This window comes from Leptonychotes weddellii, chromosome 3 (genome assembly GCF_054177405.1).
Source record: "Leptonychotes weddellii isolate Sample4059 chromosome 3, ASM5417740v2, whole genome shotgun sequence".
Taxonomy (NCBI): Eukaryota; Metazoa; Chordata; class Mammalia; order Carnivora; family Phocidae; genus Leptonychotes; species Leptonychotes weddellii.
The window spans coordinates 120123855-120140826 of record NC_138371.1 but is presented as its reverse complement, the minus strand read 5'-3'; the positions used below and the strand labels follow the sequence as shown (position 1 = coordinate 120140826).

Sequence of the window (16972 nt, the reverse complement as noted above, 5' to 3'; positions counted from 1 at the left end):
TGGGGAGGGTATGTGCTATGGTGAGCGCTGTGAATTGTGTAAGACTGATGAATCACAGACCTGTACCTCTGAAACTAATAATACATTATATGTTAAAAAAAAAAAAAAAAGAAGATAGTAGGAAGGGAAAAATGAGGGGGGAATCGGAAGGGGAGACAAACCATGAGAGACTATGGACTCTGAGAAACAAACTGAGGGTTCTAGGGGCAAGGGGGTAGGGGGATGGGTTAGTGAAGGGTATTAAAGAAGGCACGTACTGAATGGAGCACTGGGTGTTATAAGCAAACAATGAATCATGGAACACTACATCAAAAACTAATGATGTAATGTATGGTGATTAACATAACGTAATAAAAAAAATTAATTGACTGCATGTGTGAGGGCCTACTTCTATACTCTCTTCTGTTCTACTGATCTATATGCTTACCCATACGCCAACAACACAACATGCTGATGATCACTACAACTTTACAGTAACTTTAACTTTACAGTAACTTTCAAAATTAGATAGTACAAGTATTCTAACTTTATTATTTTGTAAAATTGTTTTATCTATTCTAGGACACTGAAATTTCCATATAAATTTTAGATCAGCTTGTGTCTACAAAAAAGGCTACTAGGATGAAGATCTTTTTAATAATGAATATTCATAAAGCATTTTAGGATCATGCTATGTACCCAAGGTCATCAGTATAAATACCAAACTGCAGTGAACTCTAAGACTAGCTATGTAACTTCAGGCAATCTTTAAGCCTCTGTTTTCTTTCTTGCCTTTTTTTTTTTTAAAGTAATCTCTACACCCAAAATGGGGCTCAAACTCATGACCCCCAAGATCCAGAGTCACATGCTCTACCAACTGAGTGAGCCAGGCACCCCCATCTGTTTTCTCATCTATAAAATGAATGGGTTGGTTTACTCATCAGTCCACCTATTCATCCATTCAGTATGCACAATGTTTGTTTTAATTCTAAAATTCAATGATTCAATAATAGTATTAATGATCATTATTCTTCAGAGGCATACAAGTACTTCTGAAGTTTGGGCAAACTAAGTAACAGTTAATGGAAAATCTGATTTATTTAACAATACAATAGAATATAACTAGAACAGTACTAAATTCACATAACTATTACCTTATTGAGCAAAGCAACTTGGAACCCAGTGTATTCTTTCATATTAAGGTCTAGCAGTCTGTGAGGAACATCCTCTGAAATTCCCTGGAGCAAGTGTTGAAAATCTTTCCTATAAGCCATTGATAAACCATGTGATCGGCTTCGGACTTTAATTCCAGTTTCCTGTACTACTTTTTTGCCTACAGATCCGATGACTCGATCAGATTCTATTTTAGCCTAAAGTAAAAATAAATAAGATTTAGTCTTGACATAATCTAAACTAGTAAATTAAATACTAATAGTTTTGGTCTTCTATAAATTAAGTATGTGTGCAATTATAAACTCAAGTAGCATATAGGTTATGTCAAGTTCTTGGTAAACTGAAGATAGTTTAAATAAAAATGTCTTACAGTTTTAAATCATTACAATTACAACCTTTTGGAGCAGGGCAAACAAAAACAACTTCAATTTATTTTTATGTACTAATACCCACTACACTTAAACCATGAAATTTAAGTGCATCCTAAATAAAAATATGGATTTCCAATTCAGAGGTCATATAAAATTAGAAAAAAAAAATCTCATCAGTATTTATCTAAAGACACTATTATTACCACATAACTAAATGTTCATAGGTATAACAAATAATGATGTATTTTTTCACTGGAAAACAAGTAGCAATATTTTGACTCTATCCAACCTACATCTCAATGAGCAGTTAAAGTACAAATGGCAGAAGTACTGGAAAAATAATGTATTTTATATGGTATTAATATCTTGGCAGTCTAACTGTATACTGCTTGACCACCAGAGTATCTATTAATGTGATTTATGCTCAAAATGACAAAATTCAGTGTTTTTTACTAATATTTCAAAAAAAACTCCCGTTTTTAAAAGAGAAAAACTACAGGTTTTAAAACATAAAGCAAAAGAAACTGATTTTTGTCTAAGAAAAACAACTTTCTAACATAAATTTCTCAAAAGAAAACATGAATGTTCACAGGCAGAAAGTCTAGGACCATAATAATGAAGCCATTTCCATAAACTAGGAATTATTATTTCAAATTAACATTCCGAAACACAGCATACCATGTACTTGAGACTGAATTATGCTAATATATATGTGGCTTTAAAACGTAATGTATTAATACAATGTAATTCCATTAGGACCATCAGAACTAACATCTGGCCTGTTAAGCATCTTAGCCAAAACCATTCAAAATACTTAATGGCTCTATTTCTTAACATTACCTGTTGACTCAATTTTTTGAGGTATGAAATGACGCTGTAACTAAGCCCATATTCCATACTGTCTGCTATTAGGTTAGGTGCTCCCATCATTCTAACAGCTTTCTTCAAAGGCTATAGGAAAAGAGAAAACATCACTCAATCCTAAGCTTGTCAAAAATGTAAGACTACATGTATTGTCAGTTTTGAAGATTTCTTCAAAAAAATTTCTCCTTTTTTTCAATAAGAGAGTAACATAATCATATTTGTATTTCAGTAAAATGTTTGCCAGTGGTACGAAAGGTAGCCTGAAATACTTAAAAAGGATTAGAGGCTATACTTTAACAGTACCTGGGACAAGAAAGGGTAAAGTCCTAGACTCCTTAGTACCACTGGAGATACTAAGTTTGGAAGAAATGGGCAGGAGACATATCACAGAGGTAGATTTGATAGAAATTAAGAAGTGAAAAGGAGGCAAGAAAAATGGAAGATTTCTACCTTGGGTAACTGTGTGGGTTATGGCTCAACCATTCACTAGCTTTGTGGCCCTGGACCAGGTTATATAGCCTCTCTAGGTCTAAAGTTTCTCATTTGAAAAGGACAATAGTATCTGCTTCAAAGGGTTGTCATGGGATTAAATGAATTAATACATGTCAAGCACATATAAAAGCACTGGGTACACAGTAGGCATTCAGTAAGTGTTAATCATTACTACTGTTATTATTAGCTGAACTGAAAAAATAGAAACAAGCTCTGAAGGAAAAACCAGTCTAATATTTACTGTGGATGTGGTATAGTGAAATAATTTTCAACTGTAAGGAGATTCCACCATTTGTGCAATGAAAGATGTCACTAGCAGGACAGTCTAGTATGTGTGAGTGGGATGCAGTCAGAAAAGGATGACAGACATTCACTGACATCAGAAAGTGTATAAGCACTGGTGTCAAACTGGAATCAAATCTCAGCTCTGATATTTAAAATCCATATAGCTTTGCCTAAATCCTGCAGGTTCCTATGAAACGTAAATGAGTCAACATGTGTAACAGTACATATTCAGTGTTTCTTCCTTTTCACTCTTACATGGCAGGCACTATGTGCTAGACACACAACTTCTCTCTTACAACTCAAAAATATGATTTTCAAAGCTCAATAAATTAATGCTCTTAGTAGAGACCATTTAGAAAGATTAGATACAGTCAAATGCTATAATATTCCTGCATTAAAAGTAAAAGTAATGTTTAAAAATGCTTTTAACATTGGTCTCCTTAAGAAATTACTTTTCATACAATAAATAATGTATTTAATAATATTGGTCTTATCTACTATGATACACAAGGTTTTAAGTACAGGTGACCTCTGAACAACATGAGGGTTAGAAGTGCCTACCCCACACAATCGAAAATCCACGTGTAACTTTTGACTCCCCAAAACTTAACTACTAGCCTGCTACTGACTGGAAGCCTAATAACATAATCAATTTTTGTATGTAATATGTATTATATATATACTATATTCTCACAATAACACCTAGGTTTTTCTTGATGTTTTTGTCAACATTTCTAGGCTATATGGTTCATCTGCAAGTTTTTCAAATTGCCACAAATCTCAAAAAAATCCTCCTTTGTATTTATTGGAAAAAATCCACATATAAGTGGACCCATGCACTTCAAACCTGTGTTGTTCAAGGGTCAACTGTAATCACAAACTCATGGTTCTAAAAATATGATTCTCTGAGAATACATACTTATCTACCTAAAAACATGTTTCTGGAGACCTAGGGAATAATGCAACAAAAACCATTCTGTACCCTTAAAGAAAAATAGTTATAAAACTGCAATTTAAGACAAACCATAAGAGACTCTGAATCTCAGGAAACAAACTAAGGGTTGCTGGAGTGGAGGGGGGTGGGAGAGATGGGGTGGCTGGGTGATGGACACTGGGGAGGGTATGTGCTATGGTGAGCACTGTGAATTGTGTAAGACTGATGAATCACAGACCTGTACCCCTGAAACAAATAATACATTGTATGTTAATAAAAAAAAAAAAAAAAACCCCTGCAATTTAACAAGGGAGTACATCAACTGGAGCTATTCAAAAAGCCAGGCTGCCTGGGATTAAATTCCAGTCTCCCACACCTTAGCTATGTAGCCTTGGACAAATTATTTAATCAGTTAGTGCCTTAGTTTCCTCATCTGTGAAATAGGAATGATGATTTCTATCTCATAGGGTTACTATATATAAATTAAATGAGGTTAATAGAACATTATATCAAAAACTAATGACTACTATATGTTGGCTAATTGAATTTAAATTAAAGAAGAAAAGAAAAATAAATTAAATGAGGCTAATACATGTAAAATGCCTAGCATAATATCAGGCCTAATGTATGCATCATATATACATCATCATGATCATTATCATTGTTATCATCATTACTATGCAAATCACTGAAACCTTTCTTTCCCATTACATCTATACTGGTCATTTGAACACTCAATTTTCATGACATTTGTATATTCTGTACATTCTGTAATAGCAACAAATAGAAGTTTTAATACCTACAGTAAACTATAAGCATAAAGTAAAATTTTAGAACAAGTTCTATTTTTAATAATAACATTCTTACCCCAAGATAGTAGGGAGGCATTGTCTTCAAATAACTTTCAAACGACTGTCTCCATTTCAATGTTGGTTTTGCTTTATGTACTTTAAACAAGTCATCTATAAATGTATAATGTGAAAAAACTATCATCATCCATTGTTTCCACACATGAAAATCAAGTCAAATACATTTCATTTTTAAAGTCAGCTTTCTTATTTGTAAGAGAGTAACATCAGACATTAAAAAACAAAATTAAAAGGGGCAGAATTTTTGGTTCTGCCCAAATTTTGAGTAGTAATACCATTTTAAACATAAAAAGATGCCAATCATGTATTTCATGTAATAATATTTCATGTAACAATAAAGGCAGAATCAGAAAATACACGAGAAAATCTATACACTATCTAGACTTAGACATAAAACAGATTTGAGGACAGAAGCAAAGTATGCACAATGTCTTCTATAAAATATACCTAATACTTTGACTATAACTTTTAAATCTGATGTGGTTCCCTGGAGGGAAAGATGTCTTCTCCAATAGTTAAAATTATAACTCAAAATTATAGCCAGAGGGTCCCCAGAAACTAACTTTAGGCTTTTATTATATTGTTTTGGAATAAATTTATTCATTTAGAAAAATACTTGCCAAATGAAAATTAAAGTACAGGTAAATGCTTAGAAAATATACTCAGATTTATAAATATATGCTTCTACAAAATGTCTAGTTTACCAAATACAAAGCCTGTATTACCAATTCTAACCATGTAAGAAATCTAACTTGTAGAAAACTTAGAATATTTAAAATTTAAAACACAGTATCTTCAGTAGTTTATACAATCAAAGGTGTTTTGACAATGACTTTTAATTTACCACAGACATACACAGGTTGCTACAAAACCACCTAAGATAGGCTCAATATTTCAGAGTATTAAAAACAGTTCCATTAATTTCCACAAGGCATGAGAACTTACAAAGAGATGTTCCCAAACTTTGTTTTTAGGAAAATTTGTATGTATGCTGAGCCACAGAGAATGCAACAAGAATGACTTACCTAAAAGGGGAAGGAGGACTGGGTAATTGTAAGGCATCACAAACAAGTTGACACAGTTCAGTGCTGTACTGGCTTTCAAGTAACCAAAGGGATGACCAAGTTCACTATATTTTGCACTATTGCTCACATATACCTGTTAAAAGGGAGTGGTTAAGACTTCATATTTAATGACCTTTACAAAATGTTTTATAAATCACTAATTTAACTTTTTTAAAAGAATATCCAACTTTTAAGTCACTATAGTTTTTCAGCTCACCTGCCAACATGTTTGAGGAGATTTCCTTTCCAGGATAAACTGAGTCAGTGGTGAAGGTTCCAACTCATATTTGTCAAATGGCAATTTGTCAATAACCATCGGTTCACAGTCTGTACAGGAAAACTTCACTACAGGATGAGACGTACGAGGTGGCTAGAGGGGAAAGTCTTATTATTACTACTTACACAAAATACCAGAAACAAACTCATTTTCAGTATCCCTCACTTCACTATCAAAATTTACTCAGTTCCTCAATTTTGCTAGTAAAGAGTTTAATTTACTACTGAAAGCACTATTAAAGCTGAAAGAAAATACTTAAAAATGTAATGCTTAAATTTTACATTCACAAGAAAAAGACAAAACATTTTAAAATGTATACAGAATAAAAATATTTTTAGGTCTTAAAATCAAATTTATCAGAAAAGTGCAAAATTTTGGAATTAAGTACTCATTAATTGTTACATCTAAGAAATAAAAGTATAGAAACCTTCCTAAGTTCTCAATTATAGCAATTTAATTTCTTGTATGGAGCAATAGCTTCCAAACTGATTAGACACATTGTTCAGTAAAAGTTTTTGAATATATATTAGGACATATATACATTTACTTATAAATTATTTGTAAATTAATTTATAGGTATATAATAAAATATATACCAAAATAATATTAAAAATAGGACAAAAAGGGGTGCCTGGGTGGCTCAGTCATTAAGCATCTGTCTTCGGCTCAGGTCATGATCCCATGGTCCTGGGATCGAGCCCCTCATCAGGCTCCCTGCTCAGCAGAAAGCCTGCTTCTCCCTCTCCCACTCCCCCTGCTTGTGTTCCTGCTCTCGCTATCTCTCTGTCAAATAAATAAATAAAATCTTAAAAAAAAAAAAAATAGAAAAAGATAAACATAAATAGAAGTTCTGTTTTCCTTTGGTTATCTCTGTGGTATATACATACTACCTTGGACAAATGATCTAAAGATAGAAAAAACACAATACTTTAAGGGGGAAAAAAAGGCATGTTATTCTATTCCCTGCTCCCCCCCAATAATCTCCTTCCAAAAAATCTCACTGATTGAAGGTTGATGAAAGAAATATGAGCTATGAAGAAATAATTTGAAATTTTACTGCTATAAAAGATTCTTATTACTCCATTACTACCTATACCCTGGTGGCTCCCAAATCCAGTGTCAGGACCGAATCTCCCTCACTTCTCTTATGTTCCAACTGTCTACTAAACAGAACCAGAACCTTCTATAAGTCCCTCAAACACATTATTATGCAATTTATTATTTCTTCCCCCAAACTACAAAACCTGTTTTAAAAACCTAGGTGTTGGGGCGCCTGGGTGGCTCAGTCTGCTAAGCATCTGCCTTCAGCTCAGGTCATGATCCCAGAGTCCTGGGATGGAGCCCTGCATTGAGGGGTGGGGGGGGGTCGCTGCTCAGCGGGGAGTCTGCTTCTCCCTCTGCCCCTCACCCCGCTCGTGCTCTCTCTCTTATACTCTCTCTCCAATAAATTCTTTAAAAACAAACAAAAACAACCTAGGTGTTATCCTTAATATCTCCTCCTTATCCTCATTATTTAACTGTCACAAAGACCTAGATAAAATCTCACAAATTCTTAAACCACTAGGTAGAACACATAAACTTGGCAGGTGCTTAGTATTTACTTACTGCCTTCTGGCAATAATAAATTCTCATCTCTCTAAAAAGTTCTATCTTCTATTTCTTAGTACTCTAATTGATGCCTTCATCATTTCTCAGACTAGACTAGTACAACTGCTTATTTTTAATTAACCTCTCTAATTAGCTCCCTCCAATCAATCCCATAGCCATGAGATATAAATATGATCATGTAATTTCCCTCTCTAAAATTATTTGGTAAAAGTAGCAACCAATCACCTAAAAATAGGACCCAGACTCTTTTCTTTAAATATCATATACAAAGATCCTTGATGATCTGGTCCCTATCTGCCTTTCAACTAACACACCATGATACACCCTGTGCTCCAGCCATGCCAAACCACTTGCAGTTACCCAAGTAGATCAGCTTCTTTTTAAGCCCCTGGTTTCGTGTTATCTCTGGCTGCTCTATTGTTTTCTCCCTTGCATATTACAAAGTTTTGAAGTCTGAACTGGCAAGTAAGACATCTAAGAGATTTCCTTCCTGACACCCTTTCTTGCCTTGTACCCCAAATACATACCAGGCAGTTAGGCACCACCTCCTCTGGGCTCTGCTCCATGCAGCTAGTACAGTAGTTACCACACTGTTTTGTATTATGCTCACAAGTCTGACCCTCCTATGGAATGGTAAGATTCCAGAAGTAAGCACTATGTTTTATCATCTTGTGCTCCTGAATCTCACATGTACCTGACACATATCTTATTAAATCAGTCCATGAAACTCACTTATATTTTTGAATGAAAATATTGAGATCCAAGAGGAAAAACGCGTGCTAGTGGGGGAGGATGTCTTCTAGAACTTGGCAAAGAAAATTCTGCATTTATCACTTCATTTAATCCCCCAAACAATCCCATGAGATAGCTGTTATCTCCATTTAACTGATGGGAAATTGAGGTTTGGAGTAGATAACTGACCAAAACATAGCTAATAACTGGTGGAGCCATGATTTAAATTCAGAACCAGTGTCTAACAAATCACATTTAATTTCAGTATCACTACATTGTATTTGAATACCATTATTATTAAAAATTCATTTCCCCTCTAATATCCTTTAGTTAATTTTGCCAGTTTTCCAATATTGTCTCTTCCTTTATGATTCTCTCTTCCATCATCTTAATTCATTCTCTTAAAATCTCTTAAATGAATCCTAGCAATAGCCCTCTAGATAACCTGCTTACCATCCAACTCATCTCCTAATTTTACTGCAGATGAAAACCACTAGATTAAATTTCCTAAAGCAGCACTCTGTTAAAAACATCTTCACTTATTCTGTGAACCCCATCACAGTGAGAAAAGATCAAATTCCTTAACCTTGCATTTAAAGTCATGAGCAACTGTCCCACACACATATTATGATCCACCTATACTCAGCTGTTTCTCATTCCTCTAAATACACCTTGTTCTTTCTTACTTCCATACTTTTTTCTCATACTGTTTCCTCCCACCACTGAAATCCTACCCACACTTCAAAATCTAACAATTTGCAATAGAACAGTAGAGCAATATTAACAGATAATGCTTGTGACACTGGTTTTGGATTTCTATTAGGACTCAACAAGTACTATACATACTACTATAGATGTTAAATACAACAGAATGAATAACCAACAAGACAATATTTCATACAAATATGATATCTATTCTATGAACGTCTCTACTTTCTCAGAAGAGAAAGTAAAATGACTAAAGAAATTAAGCACTTCTCTACAAAGGCCAGATTTTAAAACTATGATGATTCAATCAGAAAAAAAGAAAAGGAATAAAAAAGATACTTCTTATAAGGTCTTAATTTCATGTACTACTTCACTAAATCCCTAAATAGAGGAAATATTGCTTTATAGACTTTGTATAGAGCAAAAGTAAATATTGCCCTGAAAAGTCGATACAGCTTTAAAGTTTAAAGGTTTCAACTCGTGCACTGCAGGTGGGAATGCAAACTGGTGCAGCCACTGTGGAAAACAGTATGGAGGTTCCTCAAAAAGTTAAAAGTAGAACTCCTCTACCATCCAGTAATTGCATGGGTATTTACCCAAAGAACACAAAAACACTAATTCTAAGGGATACACGTACCCTTATGTTTATAGCAGGGAGCCTGATGGCGGGGCTCAATCTCAGCACCCTGGAATCATGACCTGAGCCGAAGGCAGACGCTTAACGACTGAGCCACACAGGTGCCCCAACCTCACTATTTCTAAAAATAATTCATATAAACAAGACCAGAAAGTCATTTCTACTTAAAACTTCCAGAATGAAAACACTGGACATAACATAAAACCATGAAAGTCAACATGAATTTCTAAGACTACGTCCTAAAAGATTACAAACAATTGGAATTATTTTCTAAACTTTCATTTAAATTCTAAATTGCGTCCTAGAAACAAAATCCTTATGTTACATTAATATTTAGAGACCGAAGAGAAACTCTTGTTACATTATGATTCTGTACCCAGATGCCAATAATAAAAACATAAGCACAGTATTAGATTCTAAAGGAAAGTGACACCTTTTTTCTATTACTTCATAATGAACAATACTAAATCACATAATAACTTACCATAGCTCTTTGAACATCTAATTCCTGTAAATTAGCCACACCTTTGATAGCAGTACTTAAAACTACTATGAAAAGCAGTTAAATGGTTACTATTACAAGGTCACAGTCATTTTGGTACTTACTAGTGTTGGAGAATTCTGATCTGGCCAAAAAGATTCTGGAACAGGCCAATGACCTATAGGAACCCCAGTTTTAGGATTTGGTCTGACATATATGAGTTTGTGACAGCTATGCCAAGGCTGTGATCCAAATGGTCTTGATATATCTGGCTGCCCATCTGTAGCAAAGAAATTAAGACAAAGAAAGTTAAGTATCATTAAGGAAAAAAAACATAAAAAGTTAAATTATATCCATTGTTACTTAATCTAATAAAAATGTCCAAATACTTGTTCAATTCTGAATTTTCCGGTTTCTTTTGAATGGTTCTACTATCATGACTACTTAACATTTAGATTAAAATTCACGAACTAGTAAAGTCTGTAAATTCCAACTATGAATTCAACAGTTGAAAGGAAGTCCCACAGTATCCTTTGCTTGCCCATTCAGAAAAGGTAAAACCTACTTTATGGTAGATACTTGTTTAAGGAATGATGTGTTTTCCCTATCAAATGATAAGGGCAAACACCCAATCTCTTCATCATCATACTTGGCTTAGTAAATACTAGGTAAGTATTGCTAAATGAAGATTTCTTTAAAATCTTTTTTAACTAAATCCTAATTAACTAAAATAATTTTAATATGCAAATCCAGATTCGAGGCATCTACCTTCAATCTAAAATAATTCTAGCAAAATAGCAACTGTCTTCAACAGTTCAGTAAACATTTACTTGGTACCTAACTCTAAGCCAAATATTAAAATAATTTAAGAATAAATATACATTCCGTGTCTAAGATTCAATTAAAGAAAAAGCTTATTTTTTTAAAACAGACACAGTGACACAATTTATGTAACTTTACTATTTTCTGCTCCTTCCCTATTATCCCCCTCTGAGAGTACCCAGTTTTTTTATCCTTATGACCTTTCTCTTTTCTCAATTACCCACTCTAGTGGATCACCTCAGCCAACTGTCATTAATGACTTTGTAATTATTGTTATAAGCTATGTCATACTATGCAGAGGATCTCAAATATAAGCTGTCCAGTGGTTCTAGGGCAACCCCTTATACTCTCTAGCTAATATAAATAGTTCAGGATCACAGAATATTAAAATAAAGTCAGGTAGGGGAGCCTGGGTGGCTCAGTCGTTAAGCGTCTGCCTTCGGCTCAGGTCATGATTCCAGGGTCCTGGGATCGAGTCCCGCATCGGGCTCCCTGCTCGGTGGGAAGCCTGCTTCTCCCTCTCCCACTCCCCCTGCTTGTATTCCCTCTCTCACTGTGTCTCTCTCTGTCAAATAAATAAATAAAATCTTTAAAAAATAATAAAATAAAATAAAATAAAGTCAGGTGGGACTTAACTATGAATTAACAGAATCCAACTTAATGGCAAAGGTTGGTTCCTCATTTTTGTAACCACACAAACCATTTGTTTCTGACCAGTTTGATACTTAGAAAAAATGTAGCTAAGGGATTAAACACCTAAGATTGAACACTCTTGTGAATTAAGGGACACATGATAGGCATATATGCTGGAGAGAGGCAAAGTGGCCTTACTAAAAAGGAAATATGAGGCTGCTGATCTGTAAATGCCTAATAAGGTCTTTGGCTCCTATAAAATTTCAGGCTATGACAATCAATATAAAAAAGTGATGCTAGTGAACCACTATCAGTTTATCTCCACTTTCCTGTTTAATCTTCCCTCTTTATCAATAGCCATTTTGTCATCTTAATAATTTGGCCTTGTCAATCTTAAAGCCAAATCATAGTAATTTTTCAGTTCTAGTTCAATGTTAAAGTTTAGAATGTCTATAAGAAAAGTGCAATAATACCTTCTACAGGTGAAGGATCTGGTCCTGCTTTTTCAAAGTTTATTACCACCCCACTTTGCACTTTCTGCACCAAGGACTCCAGACACTGATTAAGCATTCTTGGAGAACATACAGAGTATGAGCGGCCTGAGACAAAAAGAATAAAGTTAGTTGCAGAAATTTCTACCTTTAGCAAGACAGAACCATAGTTGGGTTTCTGACACTATTAACAAAAGTTCAATGGCAAAATTTGGCCTTATTTCATTATCTTATGGAAAAATAAACAAAAATAGTTATTTTCAATCAACCAACAATTCCATTTTTGACAGTATGTACATTTTTTTCTTCTAAATGTAGATATACAGAAAACAGAAATTTGGTCTGAACAATGAAAAAAAACTCACATTACATATATATTTATATATGTATATTATATATGTATATTATGCAAAATATAACTTAAAATATATATATAAAATTATCTCCAACTATTACCCAATATAGTTTATCTTTAATACACATACATAACATCTAATAACTAACCTTCAAAATCTTACTCCTACATAACAAAAGTATTATCACTAAGAGTAATGCTAAAGCACATGGCAGATAATTAATCGGCCTACTGGAACTTACTGCATATTTGACATATTTGCACTTTAACATAGATGGTAGCATGTGCCTTTCCTGAATTTCCTTTGGCTTGCATACCTGGGAATTAACCTATCTTAAATGAATTTTCCTTTTGTATATTTTAACCTATAGGATTTTTAGTACAGAGCATTAAAATGCTAGTGGTTAAAAAAACATACTAGTGAAAAGATCTCTTTAACAGGGATTTTCCATAAATGTATCTAGACCTGCACTGTCCCATACTGTAATCACTGGCCACATATGGCTATTAAGAACTTGAAATATGGCTAATCCAAACTGAGATGTGTAACTATAAAATATATAACTGATTTTCTAACGTTAATACAAAAAAATGTAAACTATTTCAATAATTTTTAAGTATCAGTTTCATGTTGAAATATTTTGTACTTATTGACTTAAACAAAAGATATTGAAGTTAATTTCACCTTTTTAATGTGATTACTATGATATTTATAATTACATATGCAATTTGTATCATATTTCTATCATAGGCACTGGTCCAAACCAATGCTGAGAACCTTCACAACTAAAACAGTCTGCTCAAACATCTTACAATGTTATTTGCAATAAGCTCAATATGGAAAAGTCCTACACTTTTTTTCCAATTCCACCAGTTATTTCCAAACACAGCTATATCATTATATTTGATATATCAAATTACTCATATCAGTTTATACCCGACATGTGATTTGTTAAAGGCTACTCAGAAAAGAAAACATTAGGCAGTGGTATGATTCAAATCGTCAGCGTCAGCTATACTTAGAAAAACAAGTATCAAATAACAAACAACTTACCTGTATACAATAATAGTAGTCATAATCATAAAAATACCTACCAATTACTAAGTGTCTACGTGCCTGGCACTATTCTAATTACTTTATCATATTAGTTTATTTAATTTATTCAATCCTAGCAACAAGTATGGGTTACTTTCTCCATGTTATAAATGAGAAACCTAAAGCATGGATAGGTTAATCTATCCAAGTTAATACAGTAGTACACCCAAGACTCAAACCTTTACTGGGTATTAGAAACTTTAATCTGGGTATACTTTGTTCCCTGGAAATCATGATGTTAATTTGAAATCAGAATGTTAATCTGATGTTAATTTAAAACAGAATGCCTATATGGAATCCCACTTACTTGAAAGAATTGGTAAATTAAAATATTTTTTTCTGAGTCAAAACATATACATAAAGCAATACATATAAAGATTGATCATCTCAATACACAAAGTTTAGAAGATTATATAAAGGTTGAATTATCTTATTTCTTGAAATTTAAGCATATTCCTAAGAAGTCATTAAAAAACAAAAATTTAAAAGTGTAAAATTGTAGCAATTCTCTCTGCTCCTCTAACCTGTGTCATCATCAATTAATTGATTAAGAAAATATGAGCATAGGAGTTATAATCTTAGTATAAAAAAGAATTACAAAGATGCTTTATGAAAATTAAAGAAAAAATAAACTTGAGCCACTTGGCAAATAATAAAAATTAATTCTTTTGAAAATTAAAGAGGAAATAGCAAATTTTGCCATTTTTACAAAGTGAGCCTATATCCTATGTAATATTTCTTTTATCCTCTAGATCAAAACTCATTCCTTATAATGTCCGACTCTTTGTATTGAAGCACAGTCTCTACGATCACTGCTTACAAGCACACACCTTCAAGTCAAGAAGCTGGCTCACTTACTGTTATGCAGAGTCCACAAAAAAAATCAAACTAAATATAGTGACTCTAAAGGCAGAAGTGGAAAAAAAAAAAAATTCCCACAGAAGTCTACTACACCAACATTTTAGTAAAACGGCGAAGAGGCAAAAAGAACATTTCTAATAAGTTGGGCAACAATCCTTACAGAGGCTAAGAAAGTTAAATTTATTTACTCTAGATGTCTTACAATTCTTATAAAATGCTTTCTATCTTCAAGACTTCCACCATCATATCCATTAGGCATTTTTTGCTTTGCTATCCCTGCACCTCCTCCAAACGTGCCTCTCCCCAGTGTCCCCATCTCAGTCCATGTCACAGCTATTCACCTTCAGTTATTCAGGCCAAGTGAGTCATCTAAAAATCATCCTTGATTCATTCTGCTCTCACTGCCCTCATCCTTAGTTCTCCCTTGATCAGACCACCTCTCACCACCCCCAAATCCAACACTTAAAATCAAAGTGCTATCATCGCTTACTAGCCTTTTGGCCTCTATTCTTGCTACTTTACAGTATATTCTCATCTAGCACCTGAAGTGATCTTTCAGAAAAAGAAATCAGATGTCACCTCCTATAAAAAGCCCTCCAATGGCTTCTCATCACACTTGGGAAATAAAAAATATTTACTATAGCCTAAAAGGCTATTCAGTATTTGACCTTTGCCTACCACTCTAAACCCACCTATTACCCTTTACTCCTCCCTTATGTAAGCTCCAGCCATATCAGCATTCCTGTCACTCACAAAAATATAGAGTGTGTTCCTTCCCTTATTATTTTCTTTGCGTAGATCTTTGTATGGTTTACTCCATTATTCAGATCTCTGCTTGTATGTTAAGTAGACTTACTGTGGTGATCACTTCACAGTATATACAAATGTCAAATCATTATGCTATACACCTGCAAGTAATATGCTTTAGGTCAGTTCCACCACAATAAAGACTCAGTAAACACGATGTAACAACAATTTTAGAGGGATTAATATTTTTAAGACACAACTAAGTATGATTAATCCCTAGTAAAACAAGTGGCTTTAACTTCAAGATTAGAGATGTGTAATTTATAAAAGAATAAATGTTTTATTTATTTAAACAAATATAATAATCTCCAAAGATAAGGAATATATTAAATTGAATCAAACTAGTATAAGCATATCTTTTAGGTTTATGGTTTAAAAAAAAAAAGTCACCTCCTGAAAGACCTTCCAAGAACATTCATTCTCTGCCTCAGGTTACTCTCTACACCCTTACCCTACTTCTTCACAGTAAGTAGCACTCTCTAAAATACTATTATTTATTCATTTTATGATTTTATCTGTCACAAAGTCCAAAAAGTAACCTTTGTTTATTGTTCCTGCTACATTCCCAGCATCAAAAACAGTTACATAGAGTGGATACTCATTAATTACCTGATGATGAAAGAAAAATGCTTACAATTACAATTATACAACTTTTTTAGAGTATATATAGAAAACATATTAATGATTTTGGCAACACAGGCACATTTTTTTCCAACTTTTCCTTAGTGAACATGAATTATTCTATAATGGGAAAAATAAATGTACACACACTACTCTTATCATTAAGTTAAAAAATGCACATGAATTGTTAGTAGTGATTACATATTTGGATAGTGCAATACCAATGGATATTAGCTTTTCTGTTCTATTTTTCTAGTGTTTTATCCTCAAAACTTTCTTTAGTAAACACTCTTTTAAAATAATAAAAAAGAACACATATTATTCAGATCTATGAAAAGGTGAGTGGCATTTGAATAGCTTCTCATTATTCCGATAGCAAGAGCAAGAAAAGAGGCAAATAAGCCACTACATCAGGAGAGATTCAGGATGTGTACTGAGGGAGCTTCCTAATTTCTTGACCAAAGTTTCTGGGTCATTGAAAGATATTACCAAGGGTGACTTCAGAATCTTCTCCTCTGGAGATGTTCCTTTCCAAGAATAAACAAAATAGCTTTAGTACATTACTGCCTAAAGGCAAGGATATTAACCACTACATGATGTCTCAGGTTCACTGCAACTCTCTGATTATACCACTCACTTCATTTCACACTCTGAATATTCCTGATCCTAGAAGACAAAAGTTATAGTACATATAGTCCCATAACTTTATCAATCCTGAGTTCAAAGTAATGTATAATAAAATTCTGAGTTCAAACTAAGTAATGTATAATAAAAAATTTCCAAGGCAAGAGCGTAAATAAATTACAACTTCA

General features: G+C 33.4%; 1 protein-coding gene across 4 annotated transcripts in view; it reads right to left on the bottom strand.

The window, feature by feature from the left end:
- The window catches only part of INTS6 (integrator complex subunit 6), a 106701-nt gene that overhangs the window by 28675 nt on the left and 61054 nt on the right, over positions 1-16972 (bottom strand). For all 4 annotated transcript variants that reach the window (XM_081814900.1, XM_006745846.3, XM_081814901.1 and 1 more), the window contains 7 exons: positions 12403-12528; positions 10600-10754; positions 6249-6401; positions 5993-6125; positions 4966-5060; positions 2364-2474; positions 1134-1349 (listed from right to left, as the gene is read on the bottom strand). In XM_081814900.1, coding sequence (XP_081671026.1) covers positions 1134-1349; positions 2364-2474; positions 4966-5060; positions 5993-6125; positions 6249-6401; positions 10600-10754; positions 12403-12528 — 989 coding nt within the window. The remainder of the gene's footprint in view (positions 1-1133; positions 1350-2363; positions 2475-4965; positions 5061-5992; positions 6126-6248; positions 6402-10599; positions 10755-12402; positions 12529-16972) is intronic.